The sequence below is a fragment of the Gymnoscopelus braueri genome (genome assembly GCF_963280865.1).
Source record: "Gymnoscopelus braueri genome assembly, chromosome: 6".
NCBI lineage: Eukaryota > Metazoa > Chordata > Actinopteri > Myctophiformes > Myctophidae > Gymnoscopelus > Gymnoscopelus braueri.
This window is the reverse complement of record NC_137607.1, coordinates 29,347,508-29,366,727: the sequence shown is the minus strand read 5'-3', so window position 1 is coordinate 29,366,727 and position 19,220 is coordinate 29,347,508. Positions and strand designations below refer to the sequence as shown.

General features: G+C 40.5%; 1 protein-coding gene across 1 annotated transcript; it reads left to right on the top strand.

Annotated features, from left to right (window-relative positions):
* Positions 1-12,285: 12,285 nt before the first annotated feature.
* On the top strand, positions 12,286-14,582 carry LOC308086870 (phospholipase A2 inhibitor gamma subunit B-like; the record flags this gene model as incomplete). The annotated part of the gene is made up of 5 exons (XM_080430514.1): positions 12,286-12,340; positions 12,559-12,672; positions 12,817-12,996; positions 13,779-13,898; positions 14,347-14,582. Exons 1-5 carry the CDS (start codon positions 12,292-12,294, stop codon positions 14,580-14,582), a joined length of 699 nt encoding a protein of 232 aa, XP_080286640.1. The 5' UTR covers positions 12,286-12,291.
* Between the last annotated feature and the right edge of the window lie 4,638 nt (positions 14,583-19,220).

Below are 19,220 nucleotides of genomic sequence, written 5' to 3'. Positions count from 1 at the left end.
GGGGCCCAAAACCATTTGGAGGGTTTTCGGGGGCCCCAAACCCCCCAAATGCGTAGGAAAATATGCATTTTGGCACAGTTAGACCTATAAAAAAATTTGTTGCCTTTTGTCTGACCTCTACCCTGAAACCTGCCTGGCTTGGTTGAACCTGCCAGGGGTATGACCCCTGCCAGTATAGACCCCAGGGTCTATAAAATAAAAAATAAATAAATATATATATATATATATTTTTATTTATTTTTTACCCCAATTTTGATTGGGTGGGCAGGATGCACGTTTGGGTGGGCACTGCCCACCCCTGCCCCCCCCTAGAACCGGCCCTGGTGGAACCGCCGGCTGCCTTAGTAGTGTGAGATTTATTAAAGGCACATCTTGTAGGTGGTAATTGCATATATATTTATTTCAATAGCCATATGATATGCTGTCTGATGCAGATGTTTATAATATTCAACAGGTTGGTTTCTGGTAAATTAGTGTAACAATTTAAATAAGCAACAACAGAACAAACAAAGATTGCAGTGCCACATTGTGCATGCTTTAGTGTCTATAAAATAAATAACTGACTAAATAATGACTTGAGTGAGCATTGATTGATTGACTGAATACTTTATTAACAAGTGACTTTTAAGACCTTTTTAATACCTCAGAAATAAATAAAATGAAATGAAAAAATAGCATTACTGCATCAAAAGTAATCAACCTGAAAAGGTTGAGAACCACTGGGGCCTGGGCTAACTCACCAGAGATCACACAGGGATTTTACATAACAAAAGCTTGTGGCATCAACAGAAAATTCCTTAATTAGTCTATTTAACTTAGCTATAAAATAAAATAAAGCTAATAAACTAAAGTGAATAATACTTTGGATGAATGTGAATATTTGTTGTGAGACTTGTGCCAACAAATCAGCTCTGTTCTTCATGGAGTCTAGAATGTTTTGGCAATCTGTAGCAGCAGCGCCCTCTAGCCAGAGCATGTACGTTTTCACACTTTTTCAAAGAATAAAGGAGTCTCCATTGTGGTCTTATTATCATTGTCTTTCTCCAGTCCTACTTTAAAGGAGCATCCTCCTTGGTGCCATGTCTTTGAATATTCTGATGACCTCACTATAATTGATCTCGATGTCTGTCTCTATGGCAATCAGGAGAAGGTCAGAGAGCCGTTCTTCTCCACACAGACTTCTCAGTTGGTTCTTGATAATTTTCAGCTTAGAAAATGATCTCTCCACAGAAGCTGTTGTCACTGGCAGTGTTGCATAGATTTGTATCATCTTCACAAAGGCTGGAAAGATGAGCTGGCCCCTGTTTTCCCTCAGTATGGCAAAGATTTCTTTGAGGTTTTTTGAAGGAAAGCTGGAGTGGAAGACCTTCAGTTCTGCCTGCAGCTGGTCCTCGTCTTCTCCATAAAAATCACAGAGGATGTGGACAGCTTCCTTTGCTTCTGCGTCTGGGTTGCTTACCCACTTGGCATGTACTGTTAAGGGGTGGAAGGACTGGATGATTTTGTCAGTGGGTCTTCCACTTCCAGGTGTGTTCCCCTTGAATCTCCTCTTAAGCTCCTCAGTCATACTATCCAGAAAGGCGTAGTACACAGTACTCCTGAAGTATGCCTCCACAGACTCAAACTGAGCACCTACTTGAGACACTGTTGGGCCGTGTTGCAAACGCTTTGGCACTTTCCGTTTCTTGTCCTGACCAGGCACTACAGTAGGCACTTCAATGTCGAGGCTCTCTGCCTTCTCTGATGCACATTTAAATATCTCCCCAAACCTCTCCTCAGACCTCATGGTTTGCAATGTGCGAAGCACACCATCAATCACCTTGTAGGCAGTGGAGTGGTCCAATCCTTCTTTCTGCAGAGAATCTGATGCCAAAGCAGTGACTTTGAACACTGGCGTGGCGATTTCCAGGCAGAGAAGGAATATGAAGTTGATCGCATTTCTGTACATCTGAGCATCACCTCGGCCCAGGTCAGGTGGATCGATGTCAATGATGTCATCAAGGAGCTTCAAAACAGCATTCAGAATTCTCTGAAGGGCCTTCAGTGCTGCCTCCCTGCATGCCCATCGGGTATCCGACAGCTGCTGGAGCTCCAGAACACGCTGTCCAGGATACAGAGACTGCTGGCATTTCACCAAGGCAGCATGGCGCTTTGGGGAGCCATTGCAAAAAACATATAGTTTCTCCACAATGTTGAAGAATGTGATAAAATGCTTGTTGGACTTTGAAGCTTCGACCAGGACCAGATTTAGGCAGTGTGCTTTGCAGTGCACATAGAGGGCTTTCTCATTGTGTGCGCGTATTCTGGCTTGAAGACCTTTATACATGCCACTCATGTTGGCTGCTCCATCGTAGCCTTGGCCATACAGATTTTTCAGCTCTAGGCCATTCTTCTGGAGAAGTGAGAGCACAGTTTTCTCCAGCTCCTGACCTGTGGTTGTATCAACAGTGCACACCTCAATGAATCTCTCTTTGATTTCCATCTGATAGAAATATCGCACCACAAAGGACACTTGTTCTTTGCGGGAAACATCTGAGGTTTCATCAAGGAGTATGGAGTAGATTTCAGCTTCTTTCAATTCAGCTCGTATCTCCCTCCTGAAGTAAGTAGCCAGCGCTGCTATAATGTCATTTTGGCTCCTATTAGAGAGCGCTGACACCTGGGGCCTTGTCTTGGTTACTTTCACCTGGGCAGCTTTCTCTGTATGCATATTCAGCACAGTGTCATATTTGGCAAATAAATTCACTAATTGAAGAAAGTTACCTCGGTTGGTACTGGACTCTCTCTCATCACTGCCTCTGAATGCTTGTCCCTGTCGTGCAATATATAATGTGATATCGATCAACCTGGTCAGGATCTCTCTATTAGTCTGCCTCTCTCGCTCTCTAGCCTCCACCCCCTTCACATCTGAGACATCTAATGCAGACTGGAGTGCATTTTTTTGATAGTTGGTCCAACTAACCATGCTTGTCATGTGCATCTCTGTGCATGAATGTTGCTTGATTTTTTCAAGAGCAGTGTTCCACTTCCTTACGCCATCAGTGGTCCATGCTATTCTACTTTTGTACTTTTTCTCAGAGTGGAAAAGCCGACAACTAAAACAGTGCATTGAATTAGCAGTAGGTGAGTACTCCAGCCACGCATTCCCAGAGAACCATTGTTTTTGGAATGACCGCCCTTCTGTATTTTTGGGGTATGCCATATCTGCTTGACATGGGCCTACACTGCAGCACATGGAAATGTAGCTGTCATTGCACTTGATGTTAAAGGCTTCTACATGGGAAGGATCTGTTGGATATTGCATTATCGCTATCTTTGCAATTGTTTTATCTTTTTCACGAACAGTTGGTTCTTCGCTCTCTTCATCTATGGAGGATTCTCCTTCCATCTCTCCCTCATTTTGGTCATCATCAGAGAGCACTGTTTCTGAACATGGTGCTGCTCTGGACTCTGACATTTCTGCTTCATCTGTGTCTGACTCAGTGATATTTTCTATGGATTTGTCTCCCTCATCTTCCATGCTCATAGATGGACTATTGCATCTAGAATAGAATACAAACAATATAGAATATGATGTTTATTTCAATTATTTGGGTAAGGCAATGCAATGCATGACAACATTAAGACTCACCAGACTTTAACTGTCATGGCCAAAATCCAACACCCTACCACATAGCTTCTTTTTTTTTGTCATTTGGCAAGTAGCTTCATGATCATGTCTGATTCAGTATCACCAAAGCACTTAGCGTGGTTAAAATAAATTGTGGGCCTCTCAATAAAATAATAATAATTATTATTATTATTACCCTTATTATAATCAAACAGTTCAAATCTAAGCATGAAAGGACTCTAGACAGACAGTTTGTCCCTTAACATGACTCTGGTATTGACTCTGACCTTTCTTCTTCATCTTCATCATTGATGGGTAAAGGTTCATCAGGCACATCTGCCTCCTCATCTTCCTTGCTGGTAGGCTCAGGCGGCTTTACCCAGGAGAGCAGAGAGCTGCTTCCCCGGGCTGCCTGCTGTAGCTCTCTTTGTTTCTTTTTTCTTAGCCTGTCTTTTCTAGGCATTATTCTGCAGGTGGTAAATGCAAATTAGCTACATCAATGTACTGCTCTGCTGTGCATGATAATTAAGGGTTAATCGCCAGTGGTGGAAAGTAACTAAGTGCATGTACTCAAGTATTGTACTTAAGTACAATTTTGAGGCATTTTTACTTTACTTGAGTATTTCCCATTTTCAATACACTTACTTCTACTGTCTCCACTACATCTCACTCAGATGCAAATATTCTACTTTTACTCCACTACAATTATTTGAAAACTTTAGTTACTAGTTACTTTGTAGATTTAGTAGATTATTATTACAAAACATACATTTCATCGCTTCAGCCCTATATACATTTCAGCCATTTGAAAATAGTAGATCTGCAAGCTCATAATGACGCATTGTGAGCTTGTAGATCTGCTATTTTCAAAAGAGTTTTATACATTTCAAAACTTGTGAAATGGGATATTCTGCATAAATGAGCACTTTTACTTAAGTTACTTTGGTACTTTAAGTACATTTTGATACCAATACTTTTGTAGTTTTACTCAAGTAAATTATTTTTTGAGTATTTCTACATTGCAGTATTGATACTTTTACTTTTACTTTAAATGTGAGTACTTTTTCCACCACTGGAAAACGCTAATTAAGGCACAGCTGCGCTGAATGAGAGTTTCTGCACAAGAGACTAAATGGATGCAAGAAATTGAAGAAAAGAAGAGAGTGAAGTTATAGTTTGGCATCTGATTTAGGGGATTAAACAATACACTCGTTGTATTTGTTACCTGGTGGCTGTCAATCAGTGCAAAATTGAATGAAAGAGAAGTGAAAACCCGCGCAGGGGACGATTCTCACTCTGACTGTCTGTCTGACTCTGCCTGAGTGACTGACTGTCTGCTCTGCTCTGCGCGACGTGCGCGTTCACGTTGAGAGCAGGGAAGGGAGGGGCTGCGCCGCCGCTGCAGCCAGGGCACGTGTGGGGATGTTTGACAACATTAAAACGCGCATTTGGGGCATATTAGAAGCTTTTAATCCAGAATTGATCGATGTTACCATGGGCCACATACTGCACACTGTTAAAAAAAAAGGAACACTGTAAAAAACGAACTTTCAAAAGGGCACATTGCTGTCCAGAGGGCAAACGGGCAGGTGCTCAAGCACTACCTAGTGTCTATGTGTGCACGTCTCTGCGTGCTGGCCACTGAGAAATTCGGGAAAATTCCAGAACGGCCGCGCCATTTACGGGCCGCCAGACGGCCGGTGGGCCACCCAAAAAAAATTATAAAACATTTTTTTTGCTCCCGTTTTAGGATTATTACGGTAATTTCCGGGTCGCGCGGCCCAATTATTAGTTACATTACTGTTGGGCTGGGACGTTTATCAGCAGTGGCGCAATTTACATAGGGTTGCTGGGTTAAAACGCAGCAACCCCCCCCCCCCCCCCCTTGACAAAACAAAACGGTGGGCCGTTCGGAAAATCCCAGAGCTGAATTTTGGTCCCAGCACGCCCCTGGTGCCGTGTGTGCTCCTGGTCAAATAGGTTCCGGCACGGCGTGCAAGGCCGTCCAGTGAGCATTGCAACCCTGGATATACACACTACTATACAGAATGTCATACAATCAGCTTACAGGTTACTGGTATGAAGAGTGAAAAAAATGTACAAAAGAAGAAAAAGAATAGGGGGCGGGGGGGGGGGGGGGGGTAGGGGGGTAGGTTAAGACTTAGACAGGGGCCATTTAAGAATTGCAGCCTCCTGAAGGTGTATCTTTAGGGCAGTTTTGAAAGTGAGTAGGGTTTTACACTCCCTTACTCCTTTTGGTAGGGCATTCCAAATTTTTGATGAATAGCATGAGAACGAGTTCATTCCCTTTGTTGAGCCAAATCTGGGTTGAACATGATTCGTGGAGCTGCCTCTGGTGTTATGATCGTGGACTTATGATCGTGGACTTCATTAACATTTTGGAAATATTTTGACAAATACAGGGGGATCCCAATGTTGTGGTGTATCTTGAAGACAAGGCCCATAGCAAGTTGCTGTACTCTGTCCTCAACCCTAAACCATCCAATCCTAGCAAAATGAGCAGGGGTTAGATGGGTTTTGTGATTGAGGCCAAGAAGTAGCCTTACTAGTTTGTTTTTGGATGTTTGGAGCCTTGTTTTTAAGGCCTTGGAGGTGTTGTGATACCATGAAGTGCATGCATAATCATAATAACCTTGTATGAGGGCCCCTGCAATAATCTTCAGAGTATTCTTACTGACTAGACGTCCGATCCTATACAAAAAGCGTATTCTTTGGTTTACCTTTTTGATCAGTCATGGTATGACAGTCATGTTTCAGGGCTAGCACTCTGGGAGATATATTTTAACTCTATGCCTCTGCCACACTTTCAGCTAAGCCGGTGTAAAAGAAAAAGCGCGGTGGGTCGTCCAGGGAGGTCAGAGGTCAGTAAAGTGCCGTTAGACAACATTGGACGCCTAAATGTCTAGTTTGCTAATTCACAACTACTACTACTACTTCGGTAGGTTACTACAGCGAAGTCGGATTTTTTACTAATAATGTTTTAGGCTACTTATTATGACTGAATGACGGAAACGTTTTTTTTTGTACTCTCTTGGTGTTTTGTTGTATGTGGGGATTATCTGGCACAAGTATCTGTTATGAAAAGAGAAATTGTATCATGAGTAAAACAGATAGTCCTTGGGCCAGACCAGTTATTGGTACTATTTGAGTGGGCAAAACCTTACCTATACTAAATTGTTTATACTATAAACAACATAAACTTATTCATTATTTATTAATTATAAGTAGCCTTTCCCCCCGCCCGCCCACTAAAGCTCGGTGGCAAAAGCGGGAGCGCGGACCAGAGCCATTTAAGGTCAGCATTTTACTCCCCCTAACATTCCTTCCTTCACATAAACACGCATTCCCATGTTGTTCTCAGTTCCGCCAGAAGATGGCGTAAGATAATCAATAATAATAGTCCTGTACCTGGCCTCAGTGGCCTGTAGACCCATTCACTATTTGGTGTTGGTGGAATTTCTCACTTGAACTGAGTCAGTGGGCCCCCAATCTGGGAACCCATCGCCAAATAAAAAGGAAAAACAGCGCCCTCTGCTGTTTTTTACTTTTTCAGTTCTTGAGAGATTAGTGGGCCCCTAGACATGAAAATTCACAGAGGTGCTTGTCCGCCATAGTGCCACGAATGGCGCAATGGCCAAATCAAATATGGCCTTTGATGAAAATCCAACTTTTTTGTTTTTGATGTAACACCTCAATTTCGACTAATTGTGGCTTCTGATATTGTTATGACCATTTTGGGTGATTGTGACCTCAAAAGGTCATGGTCAAGGTCATTTTGCTATTCAGAAGACTAAAAACAGGTGCAATAAGTCTAATTCAACTTATTCTGAAATGCATAATGTATATTGTTTTGACCTTTGAGGATCGACTTCTCATTGCTTTTTCAATAACTAAATTTATTTTTGTTCTTTCTGTTACTTTAATTGTATTTTTCATAATCATTAGTTTTATTTATAACAAAAGACATGTACATGAACATGTACATGAGATATAAGAGATTATATGAGATATAACAATTATAAACCCCCACCCCCAGCTTTTATTTTAATTGGGTGTTGGAATTAGGAAATAAGACTATGTAGGAATAAAGGTGATGTACAAGTAAAACCATAACACAAAATCAAATAACTTCACTCAAAGCCATTGCGCCATTCGTGGCATTATGGCGGACAAGCACCTCTGTGATTTTTCCCACTGACTCAGTTCAAGTGAGAAATTCCCCCAACACCAAATTGTGAACGGGTCTACAGGTTAGGTAGCCTACTGGACTATAATGTACTGTATGTATTACATGTGAACTGTATTGTAAGTGTGGAGGGAATAGGGTTCGCCTTAAGCGGATGGAGGTATATTTGGGGGTGGGTGTGGTTTGTTTGATTGATTGAATGAATACTTTTATTAGCAAATTTAGGAACAGTACAGCAGTACAGTTACACAAGCTAGGCTAATAGGAGAACACAAAAATCCCTGCTTGTTTCCAATGTGGTCAGACATTTGTACTCAACATCAAGACATACAATCACATCAGCAACAACACTAAAAGCAATTCTAGATATAGAGGGGTGGGGCGAGGGCCAGAGGGCCAGAGGATGACACTTCCACGTGTCTCCTTCCGTGGAGCTCGCTGAGGGAGTGGGTTGTTTGACTCTCTGGTTGTGGCAAAAATGTAATGCAGCAAACAAACTAGATTAAACTTGGAATAAAACCAGGAGGTGCCTGAGAGAGAGAGCAAAGCAAGAATCAGCCCTATGTAATTTAGCTGTTCTGTTGCACCCTGGCTCCAGGTGTTCCAGATTTCCTCTACTGAGATAATGAGGCACCAGGGAGCCACAGCACCTGAGATGACATCACATCACACCCATAGTTTGACCCCTCACAAGCTACTTAAGGCAGAATAAAAAATGTTATTTTATTTTACCTGATAAGGTGCGCAAAGTTCAGCTGTTGCCACAGGTTCCCCTTGGTTTGGGGAGTTGAATTTTCTTTCTTTTTTAAATGTGTTACAGCAGGCACATTTACAAACACAACAGTGAGGTAATTCGCATTCTCGTGAAGAGGATGTGAAATGGCACACCACCTGTTTGCAAGTGTGATACGACCACACAGCAATGTTTAGCCTACAATAGGCCTATGTTTCTTTGCTTCTGTGAATGGGAGTGCATGAATGTGTCTGTATGGCATGTAGAGGAAAACAGACATCAAACTTGGGGAAAAAAATATTTATACAACTTGATTGATGTGCTGTACGCTAGCTGATATGTTCATCTGCGTAAGACACAAAGTGTGTGTCTTTCAGAAACTATACACAACCTGATCTAACCACCTTCACTGTACCTTTATAACAAATCACTAGCCCTCCTTTGTGTTTCACTGCAAGGAAGTGTTAGCTCTGATCAAATGATGCAGGTGCAGCGTCACTAAGCTTGCATGGCACACATCACAGGACAGCTTTCTCAAAATCTGTTGAACGACAAACCCTGATATGTAAACAAGCCAAGAGCATTGTAATTGTCCACAAGACCACCAAAGAGGGTTGGTAGGTCACCTATCGCTCAGAGGTCCTTCTGGTCGATCTGCACGGTCACAGCTTTGCTCTGTTCTGGCCCCACAGTGGTGGAATGAACTCCCCACTGATGTCAGGACAGCAGAGTCACTGCCCATCTTTCGCCGCAGGCTGAAAACCCACCTCTTCAGGAAACACTACCCTGACCCTTCCTCTTAGCCTTGCCTACTTGTTGTCAATTATTTGTACGAGCTCTTGTTTTATTGGATCTTGTTTACTTGATACATGTATTTGTTTTAGCTCTTGCTCATTTGATTTCCCTATTTTTCTCATCTGTTTAAGAAAGTAGGTTGCTGGTATATTTCACTTTTACCTTAGGTATACTCTTAGTTACTTGTTTTAGAAGAGAATGCACTTAAGACTTCTGGTTAATAGTAGTTTTCTTGCCTACCTATGTTGAATGCTTTATTCTAAATCGCTTTGGATAAAAGGGTCTGCTAAATGACTGTAATGTAATGTAATGTAATCTATGGCGGGGGGGGGGGGGGTCGTGGTGAAATACATATCGATTTGCAATTTTATCAAAATTGCAGAGGCTCTTCCGTTTCATCTCATCCTGTGCTGCCATGTTACCTGCAGTTCACAGAGAGACATACCATGAGACAGCAGAAAATGCCCTGGAACTGGGCTGCAGAAGGATTGTTATTCCAGCTGCCTAAAACAAACACACACACACACACACACACACACACACACACACACACACACACACACACACACACACACACACACACACACACACACACACACACACACACACACACACACACACACACACACATTCTTATAAAACTTCCCACAGCTTGCTCTCATTGGCTATTTCAGGATTCTGCTCAACATTCCACGTTTTTTTCTTTCACAGTACAGGATTTCCAGTCGTAAATATATCAAACATTGAATGGTCACCTATTATGACATGAGAATAGGGACACTAGGTTTACTGGGACCACAACAGAAAATTGCAAAAATGCAGGAATTCTCATTATAGTAGTCACTACAACTTATTATACATCCATCAATATGACATCATCAACATTACATCAGAGATCCATGATGGTCGCCATTGCTGTTAACTGGGAAAATGTGCCAGTCTTGTTTAACTCACGTCCTGAGGCTCAATGGACTTACTTATGTTTTCACACTTACAAACCTTGTTTTTGAAGTGCTCTAAATAAAAGTGTAAATAATTTTATCTTTACAAGTTACTCGAGTACGGCAAATTACCAAGTGGATCTCATTTGGTTAGTGCTAGATCTCAGGTGTGTGGGTTAGGATTAAGGTTAGTGTACGTAGGCATGGAATGCCCTTGATAACCTTAAGCTAACCTTGAAACCTGGTAAGGCCTTACAACAAAACATGTAGCTATTTGAAATACTAAGTATCAGAAAATTTTATTTAAAGACCACATTTACATAGTCACTGGATTCTTGTTTATCCTTGCAAATTCGCAATACCATTGGATGGTAAATGTGCTTATACTGTAGGTCTGGCCCTGTTTCCATGAACTCACACAATAGCAAACACACATTTTTGCTGCCATTTAGAATTGTCTGAAAGATCACACAAAAGAATGCCTAAATTTAACATACAGTACTAACAGCATCTAACCTTAATTAAATGTAATTCAACTAGTAAAAGCCCCATGCCTAAACTTGAATAAATGTAATTACATAAACCTATGTCTAAACATAAGTAAATGTATCTAGCACTTGCAGATGCTGGTTTAACAGAAGACATTTTGAAAAGTGACAAAACATAAACAAGAACAGAGAAAGAAAACACCTAGATTAGACTGCATACATAATTATCTGACTGCACAACATACATTTGAACGTAATGTAGATGGATGGTTTACCCTATATGTATATGCTGTATGTATATATACAAGTTTCTGCATTCAATATGGTATTCATCTCCAATGCACTTGGCAAACAAAATCCTCCAAACAAATCCTCAATTCCCATCCAGACCTTTGTATCTCTGTTACTTTTGGGAGTGTAGAGTTAGTGACCCAAGATTGCATGGCTTGTCTGTAACTTCCATTTTAATACAATAAATACGTTTGCCGTAATTCCTAGATTAGGTTCTCCTGGTCAGTCTAGGGTTACATAATTAGAATTCAATAAAATATGTGAGAAGGAATTTTGATTCATTGTTTGATAAATCCAAGTGTCATATTTGTGTGTGAAGGTGAGTTTGAACTATGACAGCTGCAATGCAAGTGCGAGCACAACCGCATGTTTAGCCTACAAAACATGTCTTTGTTTCTTTGCATGAATGTGTCTGTATGGCATGTAAGAGGAAAACAGATGTCAAACCTGGGAAAAATAATATTTATCAAAGGTACTGTATAACTAATGGGCTGTGTGCTATTTTCATCTGCGTAAGATACGAAGGGTGTGTTGGAATAACACAGATCTTTTTAAGTCATGGCTCTGCAAAAGGCTAGCAATCTATGAGAGTGTCTGTGTGTGTGTGTGTGTGTGTGTCTGTGTGTGTGTGTGTGTGTGTGTGTGTGTGTGTGTGTGTGTGTGTGTGTGTGTGTGTGTGTGTGTGTGTGTGTGTGTGTGTGTGTGTGTGTGTGTGTGTGTGTGTGTGTGTGTGTGCTCCTCTAACCTTTAGGCCAAGGCTGCTCCCAACTTACAAGTAACTGAAGCTGTCAAATAATTGTAGTGGAGTAAAAAGTCAAATATATGCCTCTGAAATGTAGGAGGGAGTGGAGTAGAATGTTAATACTCAATACAAAAAAGTACCTCAAAATTGTACTGCACTTGGCCTGGGCTGCGGTGTGGCGGTCCATGCACCTTATGCGGCAATACCAGCCTGACAGCGTGTCGCAGGTTAAAGTCCCGATCCCGAAGACCTTTGCTGCATGTCACTCCCCATCTCTCACCTCATTTCCTGTCAGTCTACAGTCCTATCAATAAAGGCATAAAAACAAAAACAAAGATAAAAAAAAAACTTGAGTAAATGTACTTAGTTACTTCCTACCATTGTGTGATACAAACCAGAAAAACAAGTTAATACTAATAATAGTTTTGCTCTACCATATAATCGTGCGCTTGCTCTGCTCCCAGACCCGTCATAAGAATCCATTATGCAGTTCATCCTGACTCTCTTTCTGACCGTGGCTCTTTTCTATTCAGGTACAGTAGGTAGCCCTGGTTTACATATTATATTTAAAGGTTTCATTTAGACATACTTTGTAATCATGTCACATTCCTGTAAATGTTATACTAAATCAGTTTTTTAATGAGTTAAATGTGTGTTTTGAAAAACATTACATTTTGACCAAAAATGCATTGTCTAAATATGTTCTTCTATATGTTTCATAATAACTACTTTTGGTTTATTTCCATTGCAGTTGAATGTGCAACAACATGCTTATCCTGCTTAGATAGAGAATGCGAAGATGGGAACCTAAAGACTCTCACTTGCCCCTTTGAAAATGCGGTGTGTGTATCTGCCACTGTGACAAGTACGTACATATGTTCTGAACAAAAAAAAATACTCTTGTGGTAACTGTTGTGGTATACTAACCAACACCAATAACTGTGTCATGTATTGGTCACCATATACTCTATATAATTCTTCATCTAATTGTATTTCGTTCCCTTTTTAGCTTTCAACCAGAGCGAAGCCCCCAATAGATCTTTTGATTTAAGAACTTGTACACAGGCCTGCCCGGCCGCTTTGGGCGTTCAGGATGAGGCCTCTTGGAACTTGCGCTATATGCGAGTGTCTACAACCTTTGAATGCTGTGACGGAGACAACTGCAACGATGTGTTTCTGCCTTTTCCAGGTAGGAGCTCAGCTGGATAAACAATGTCCAATCACCTGGTCTTTTTTTTGTTGTTTTGTGTTATAGCACACACTTGCTTTTGATTAGATCAATGAGAGAGAGAGAGAGAGAGAGAGAGAGAGAGAGAGAGAGAGAGAGAGAGAGAGAGAGAGAGAGAGAGAGAGAGAAAACAATTTAAATGAAGTATTTCAATTTACAAAAGATTGAGGTTGAGTTTTGGAAAAGGACAGGAAATTTAACGGCTTTAAGATAATGTCCTAAGTCGGTGGTTCTCAACCTGTTCAGGCCGTGACCCTCCAAAATAATCATATTTGAACTGGGGACCCTCCTACTCGGTTCCACAGATAAATATTGTGAAAATAGCAGATCTGCAAGCTCACAACGCCTCGCAACTTGTAGATCGGCTATTTTCACAAATTTGACAATTAAGTAATGAGTTACAGCACACCTTGCCGGTATTCAAACATAATTATTATTATTAATGTAATACCTGTACATAATGTAACAACAAAAGGTAATAATTAAGTATTTCTCTTGAAATATACAGATGTAGAATGCATAGCGTTTACATTACTGATTGAATAGCTGCCTTAATGTAACAGGTCTAACAATATGCATTATGCACACAATCATATTTCCTTTATTACATTATGATTTTGTATTACTTCTTGAGTTTTTATTACCTTTATTAGTTGTTATTACACTTTCTACCCTTTTAATATGAGCTACAAGATGATTAATAGAAATTAAGAACTAATGTGAGGTTCTTGTCTGCATTACAGAGCCTGATGCCAATCCCAATGGACTAATGTGTCGTTCCTGCGCCAACCCAAGAGAAGATATGCTGTGTACAGCCTTGTTTCCATGTCAGGGGGTGGAAGATCGATGCTTTTTTCAAACTAGTGAGTTATTTCATCTGGACATAGTCTACTAACCTCTCAAACACCACCACCTCCATCAGACACGCACGCACGCACGCACGCACGCACGCACGCACGCACGCACGCACGCACGCACGCACGCACGCACGCACGCACGCACGCACGCACGCACGCACGCAACTTTCACAAGAATTTTAACCACATGAACCCTAACGTCCCTATTCTGGGGTGAACATTTGGTAAAAATAGCTGGTCTACAAGCTCACAACAACGTGTCGACACGTTGTGAGCTTGTAGATTGGCTGTTTTTGGCAAATAGGAGCGGAATAAGCCCAAAGTATATTGGGTTGGGTTAAAGAAGGTCATGACCTTCAATACAATACTACTAGATCATTCCACTGTTGTAAGACAGACTACAGGTGTCTTAAGAGGCTAAACCATGTAATATTTTCTTCTCCAAAACCTACAGCGGTTGTCGTCACTGGAACTGTGTTCCAGCGGGGCTGTGTTTCAAGCAACCTGTGCATCAACTTCGCCTCCTTCTTTGCCAACATATCTGTAGGAACTAATGGCCACATGGGATGTAGGCCCCGTGTTCCGTTTGGGCCTCCAGCAGGTTCTCGGATTCAGAACCTAGCTGTGTCTTTCAGACTCAGTGTCACCTCTCTGCTGCTGAGTCTCATCGCCTTCACTGTCATTCACTAACAGTGGTGGATCAGAATGCACGTACGCGCGTGCTCGCGCACACACACACACACACACACACACACACACACACGCACACACGCACACACGCACACACGCACACACGCACACGCACACACGCACACTCACACTATCTATGTTGCTCTGTGTATTCTTTATTTTGCTGATTACAACACACCAGTGTGATGTTTATAATAATATGTTCGACATTATTATGCATTAATAGATATATCTAAATCAACTGTGTTGTCACATCACATGATTAGAGTGTTTTTTTTGTGTGTGCAAGCTCTCAACATTGCAGCTACAGGAAGAGTTAAAAGAGAGAAAGGGAGGAAAGAGAAGGCAAACATAATAGAAATAACAGTAAGGTACAGTCAAATCAATATACAAAGTCCAGTAAACATAAGGTACATAATTAAAAATCAGCAATGGATATGGCACCACAGAAGGTGGAAACGCTTCTTGTGCAGGTGAAAACATATCCATTATATAAAAAAGCAGCAGGTATATAAAATCACAGTAGCATGTCTATGGTTAAAGTTACATTGTTAAAGAAATGAAAAACAGAGCATCAGTTGACAGATGATAGTTTCATGTGCATGAAGTGGCATGGTTAAAGCATTATAAAGCAGCGGGTATTGAGTCACCATTTCTTGTGCATTATATAAACTGTAAGTATATAAATAAATTATAGTATTATTGCTGCAGCAGAGAGAGCAGACATATAGGCATGTATAGATATATTATAGTAATTATTATTGATACATAATAATGATTGATTATTAATAATTAATTAGTAATTGTTATTTTCACTGGAATTTCTACTTTCAAATGTTTTGTGTTTTTTACTGTGACATAAATAAATGATACAGGCCTGCTAAGGTAAAGAGTCAAGACAATGTGATGTGTTTTATGCACAAATATATAATTATCTGTCTGTTACAATCCTTCCTGCAATCGAGAGAGAGAGAGGGAGAGAGGGAGAGAGAGAGAGAGAGAAAGAGAGAGAGAGAGAGAGAGAGAGAGAGAGAGAGAGAGAGAGAGAGAGAGAGAGAGAGAGAGAGAGAGAGAGAGAGAGAGAGAGGTTTCATGAGAGATTTCAAGTTCTGATGAGTGTGATGAAGAGTGAGGTCCTCCTTCCTGAACTTCAGGTATAACCTCACTTAGGGAGTCATCTTTTTTTAATAATAAAAAGGTCTGTGTATTCAGATATTTTAAGGTTCCATTTGAAATTGTATTTTAATCATACCATTTGCTTAACACGCCTCCACTAAGCCTTGTTTTTCTTTCCAGTATAAGCTCATAAAATTCCTAAAATGACAACAATAAAGTTTATGAAATATTAATAAGGCTTTTTTGCATGAATAAATGTAATTACATAAACCTATGTCTAAACATAAGTAAATGTATCTAGCACTTGCAGATGCTGGTTTAACAGAAGACATTTTGAAAAGTGACAAAACATAAACAAGAACAGAGAAAGAACACACCTAGATTAGACTACATACATAATTATCTGACTGCACAACATACATTTGAACGTAATGTAGATGGATGGTTTACCCTATATGTATATGCTGTAGGTATATAATAATGTATTTATTCTACAATACAAGTTTCTGCATTCAACATTGTATTCATCTCCAATGCACTTGGCAAACAGTAGGTTACAAATCCTCAATTCCCATCCAGACCTTTGTATCTCTGTTACTTTTGGGAGTGTAACAGTTAGTGACCCAAGATTGCATGGCTTGTCTGTAACTTCCATTTTAATACAATAAATATTCCTCAAATGTAAAACTCTTGAATTCAGTTAATAGATCGCATGCAGGCATTAGAGCTCATGATGCCACTTTTGCCATGATTAAATTCAACTGGACTGTATACATTATATTCCACCACAAGTATGCCATTTACATTTACCTTGGCCCCTTTTGCGTAATTCCTAGATTAGGTTCTCCTGGTCAGTCTAGGGTTACATAATTAGAATTCAATAAAATATGTAAGAAGGAATTTTGATTCATTGTTTGATAAATCCAAGTGTCATATTTGTGTGTGAAGGTGAGTTTGAACTATGACAGCTGCAATGCAAGTGCAAGCACAACCGCATGTTTAGCCTACAAAACATGTCTTTGTTTCTTTGCATGAATGTGTCTGTATGGCATGTAAGAGGAAAACAGACGTCAAACCTGGGAAAAATAATATTTATCAAAGGTACTGTATGACTAATGGGCTGTGTGCTATTTTCATCTGCATAAGATACGAAGGGTGTGTTGGAATAACACAGATCTTTTTAAGTCATGGCTCTGCAAAAGGCTAGCAATCTATGAGAGTGTCTGTGTGTGTGTGTGTGTGTGTGTGTGTGTGTGTGTGTGTGTGTGTGTGTGTGTGTGTGTGTGTGTGTGTGTGTGTGTGTGTGTGTGTGTGTGTGTGTGTGTGTGTGTGTGTGTGTGTGTGTGTGTGTGTGTTATATCAGAAGTTCTGAATGACGTCGAAATGTAGTTATCATCACCTCCCTTTCCGAAGAAAAGTCTAGATGTCGCTTTATAAGGTTCTACTACTCCACTGGAGCAGTTTGGGGGTTCAGTGCCTTGCTCAAGGACACTTGAGTGGTGTTGGTTGGAGGGGTAAGTGGTGGCCATTGACTTTCCCAGACAGATCTTTCCTGCCGGTCCGGGTATCGAAGCGGGAACCTTTCGGTCACAAACGTGCTCCTCTAACCTTTAGGCCAGGGGTGGGCAACTTTGACGATGCAGAGGGCCACTATATTTCCACACTGACTCCAGGGGGCCACATTGCATATACTGTCGAGCTGACACCTCTTATCTCGGTATTTTAGCTTTTTTCGTAAATTAATACCATATACTTCTCCATTCTATGTCACACAAAAATAGCAAAAACGCGTCGCAGTATTTTTTAATTGGAATCCTGAAAAGTTTTTATTTCAAATGCATTTAGTTATACTTATGTTAACTTCATGAACTTAAATACAAATACATTGGACATAAAAAAGACAATAGAATTGTAATACTAGTCATTTAAGCTACTAATATAGACTGAAGTGGGTCGTGTTTGCATGTTTGGAATTGTAACAGCTGAAATCAATAATATATCAGTATTCCCATATTAAGCTGCGGGCCGCATTAAGTGAAGGTGGGGCCGCCAGTTGCCCATGTATGCTTTAGTTTAGGCCAAGGCTGCTCCCAACTTACAAGTAACTGAAGCTGTCAAATAATTGTAGCGGAGTAAAAAGTTAAATATATGCCTCTGAAATGTAGGAGGGAGTGGAGTAGAATGTTAATACTCAATAAAAAAAAGTACCTCAAAATTGTACTGCACTTGGCCTGGGCTGCGGTGTGGCGGTCCATGCACCTTATGCGGCAATACCAGCCTGACAGCGTGTCGCAGGTTAAACGACGACCTTTGCTGCGTGTCACTCCCCATCTCTCTCCTCATTTCCTGTCAGTCTACTGTCCCATCAATAAAGGCATAAAAAAAAAAAAAAAAAAAACTTGAGTAAATGTACTTAGTTACTTTCTACCATTGTGTGATAACAAACCAGAAAAACAAGTTAATACTATGAAAAAAGGCAAAGCTGGGCGTGTTTTGCTCTACCATATAATCGTGCGCTTGCTCTGCTCCCAGACCCGTCATAAGAATCCATTATGCAGTTCATCCTGACTCTCTTTCTGACCGTGGCTCTTTTCTATTCAGGTACAGTAATATAAGTAGCCCTGGTTTACATATTATATTTAAAGGTTTCATTTAGACATATTTGTAATCACGTCACAATCATGTAAATGTTATACTAAATCAGTTTTTTAATATGAGTTAAATGTGTGTTTTGAAAAACATTACATTTTTGGCTTAACCAAAAATGCATTGTCTAAATTCTATATGTTTCATAATAACTACTTTTGGTTTATTTCCATTGCAGTTGAATGTGCAACAACATGCTTATCCTGCTTAGATAGAGAATGCGAAGATGGGAACCTAAAGATTCTCACTTGCCCCTTTGCAAATGCGGTGTGTGTATCTGCCACTGTGACAAGTACGTACATATGTTCTGAACAAAAAAGAATACTCTTGTGGTAACTGTTGTGGTATACTAACCAACACCAATAACTGTGTCATGTATTGGTCACCATATACTCTATATAATTCTTCATCTAATTGTATTTCGTTCCCTTTTTAGCGTTCAACCAGAGCGAATCCCCCAATAGATCTTTTGATTTAAGAACTTGTACACAGGCCTGCCCGGCTGCTTTGGGCGTTCGGGATGAGGCCTCTTGGAACCAGCGCTATAACCGAGTGTCTGCAACCTTTGAATGCTGTGACGGAGACAACTGCAACGATGTGTTTCTGCCTTTTCATGGTAGGAGCTCAGCTGGATAAACAATGTCCAATCACCTGGTCTTTTTTTTGTTGTTTTGTGTTATAGCACACACTTGCTTTTGATTAGATCAATGAGAGAGAGAGAGAGAGAGAGAGAGAGAGAGAGAGAGAGAGAGAAAACAATTTAAATATTGTATTTCAATTTACAAAAGATTGAGGTTGAGTTTTGGAAAAGGACAGGAAATTTAACGGCCTTAAGATAATGTCCTAAGTCGGTGGTTCTCAACCTGTTCAGGCCGT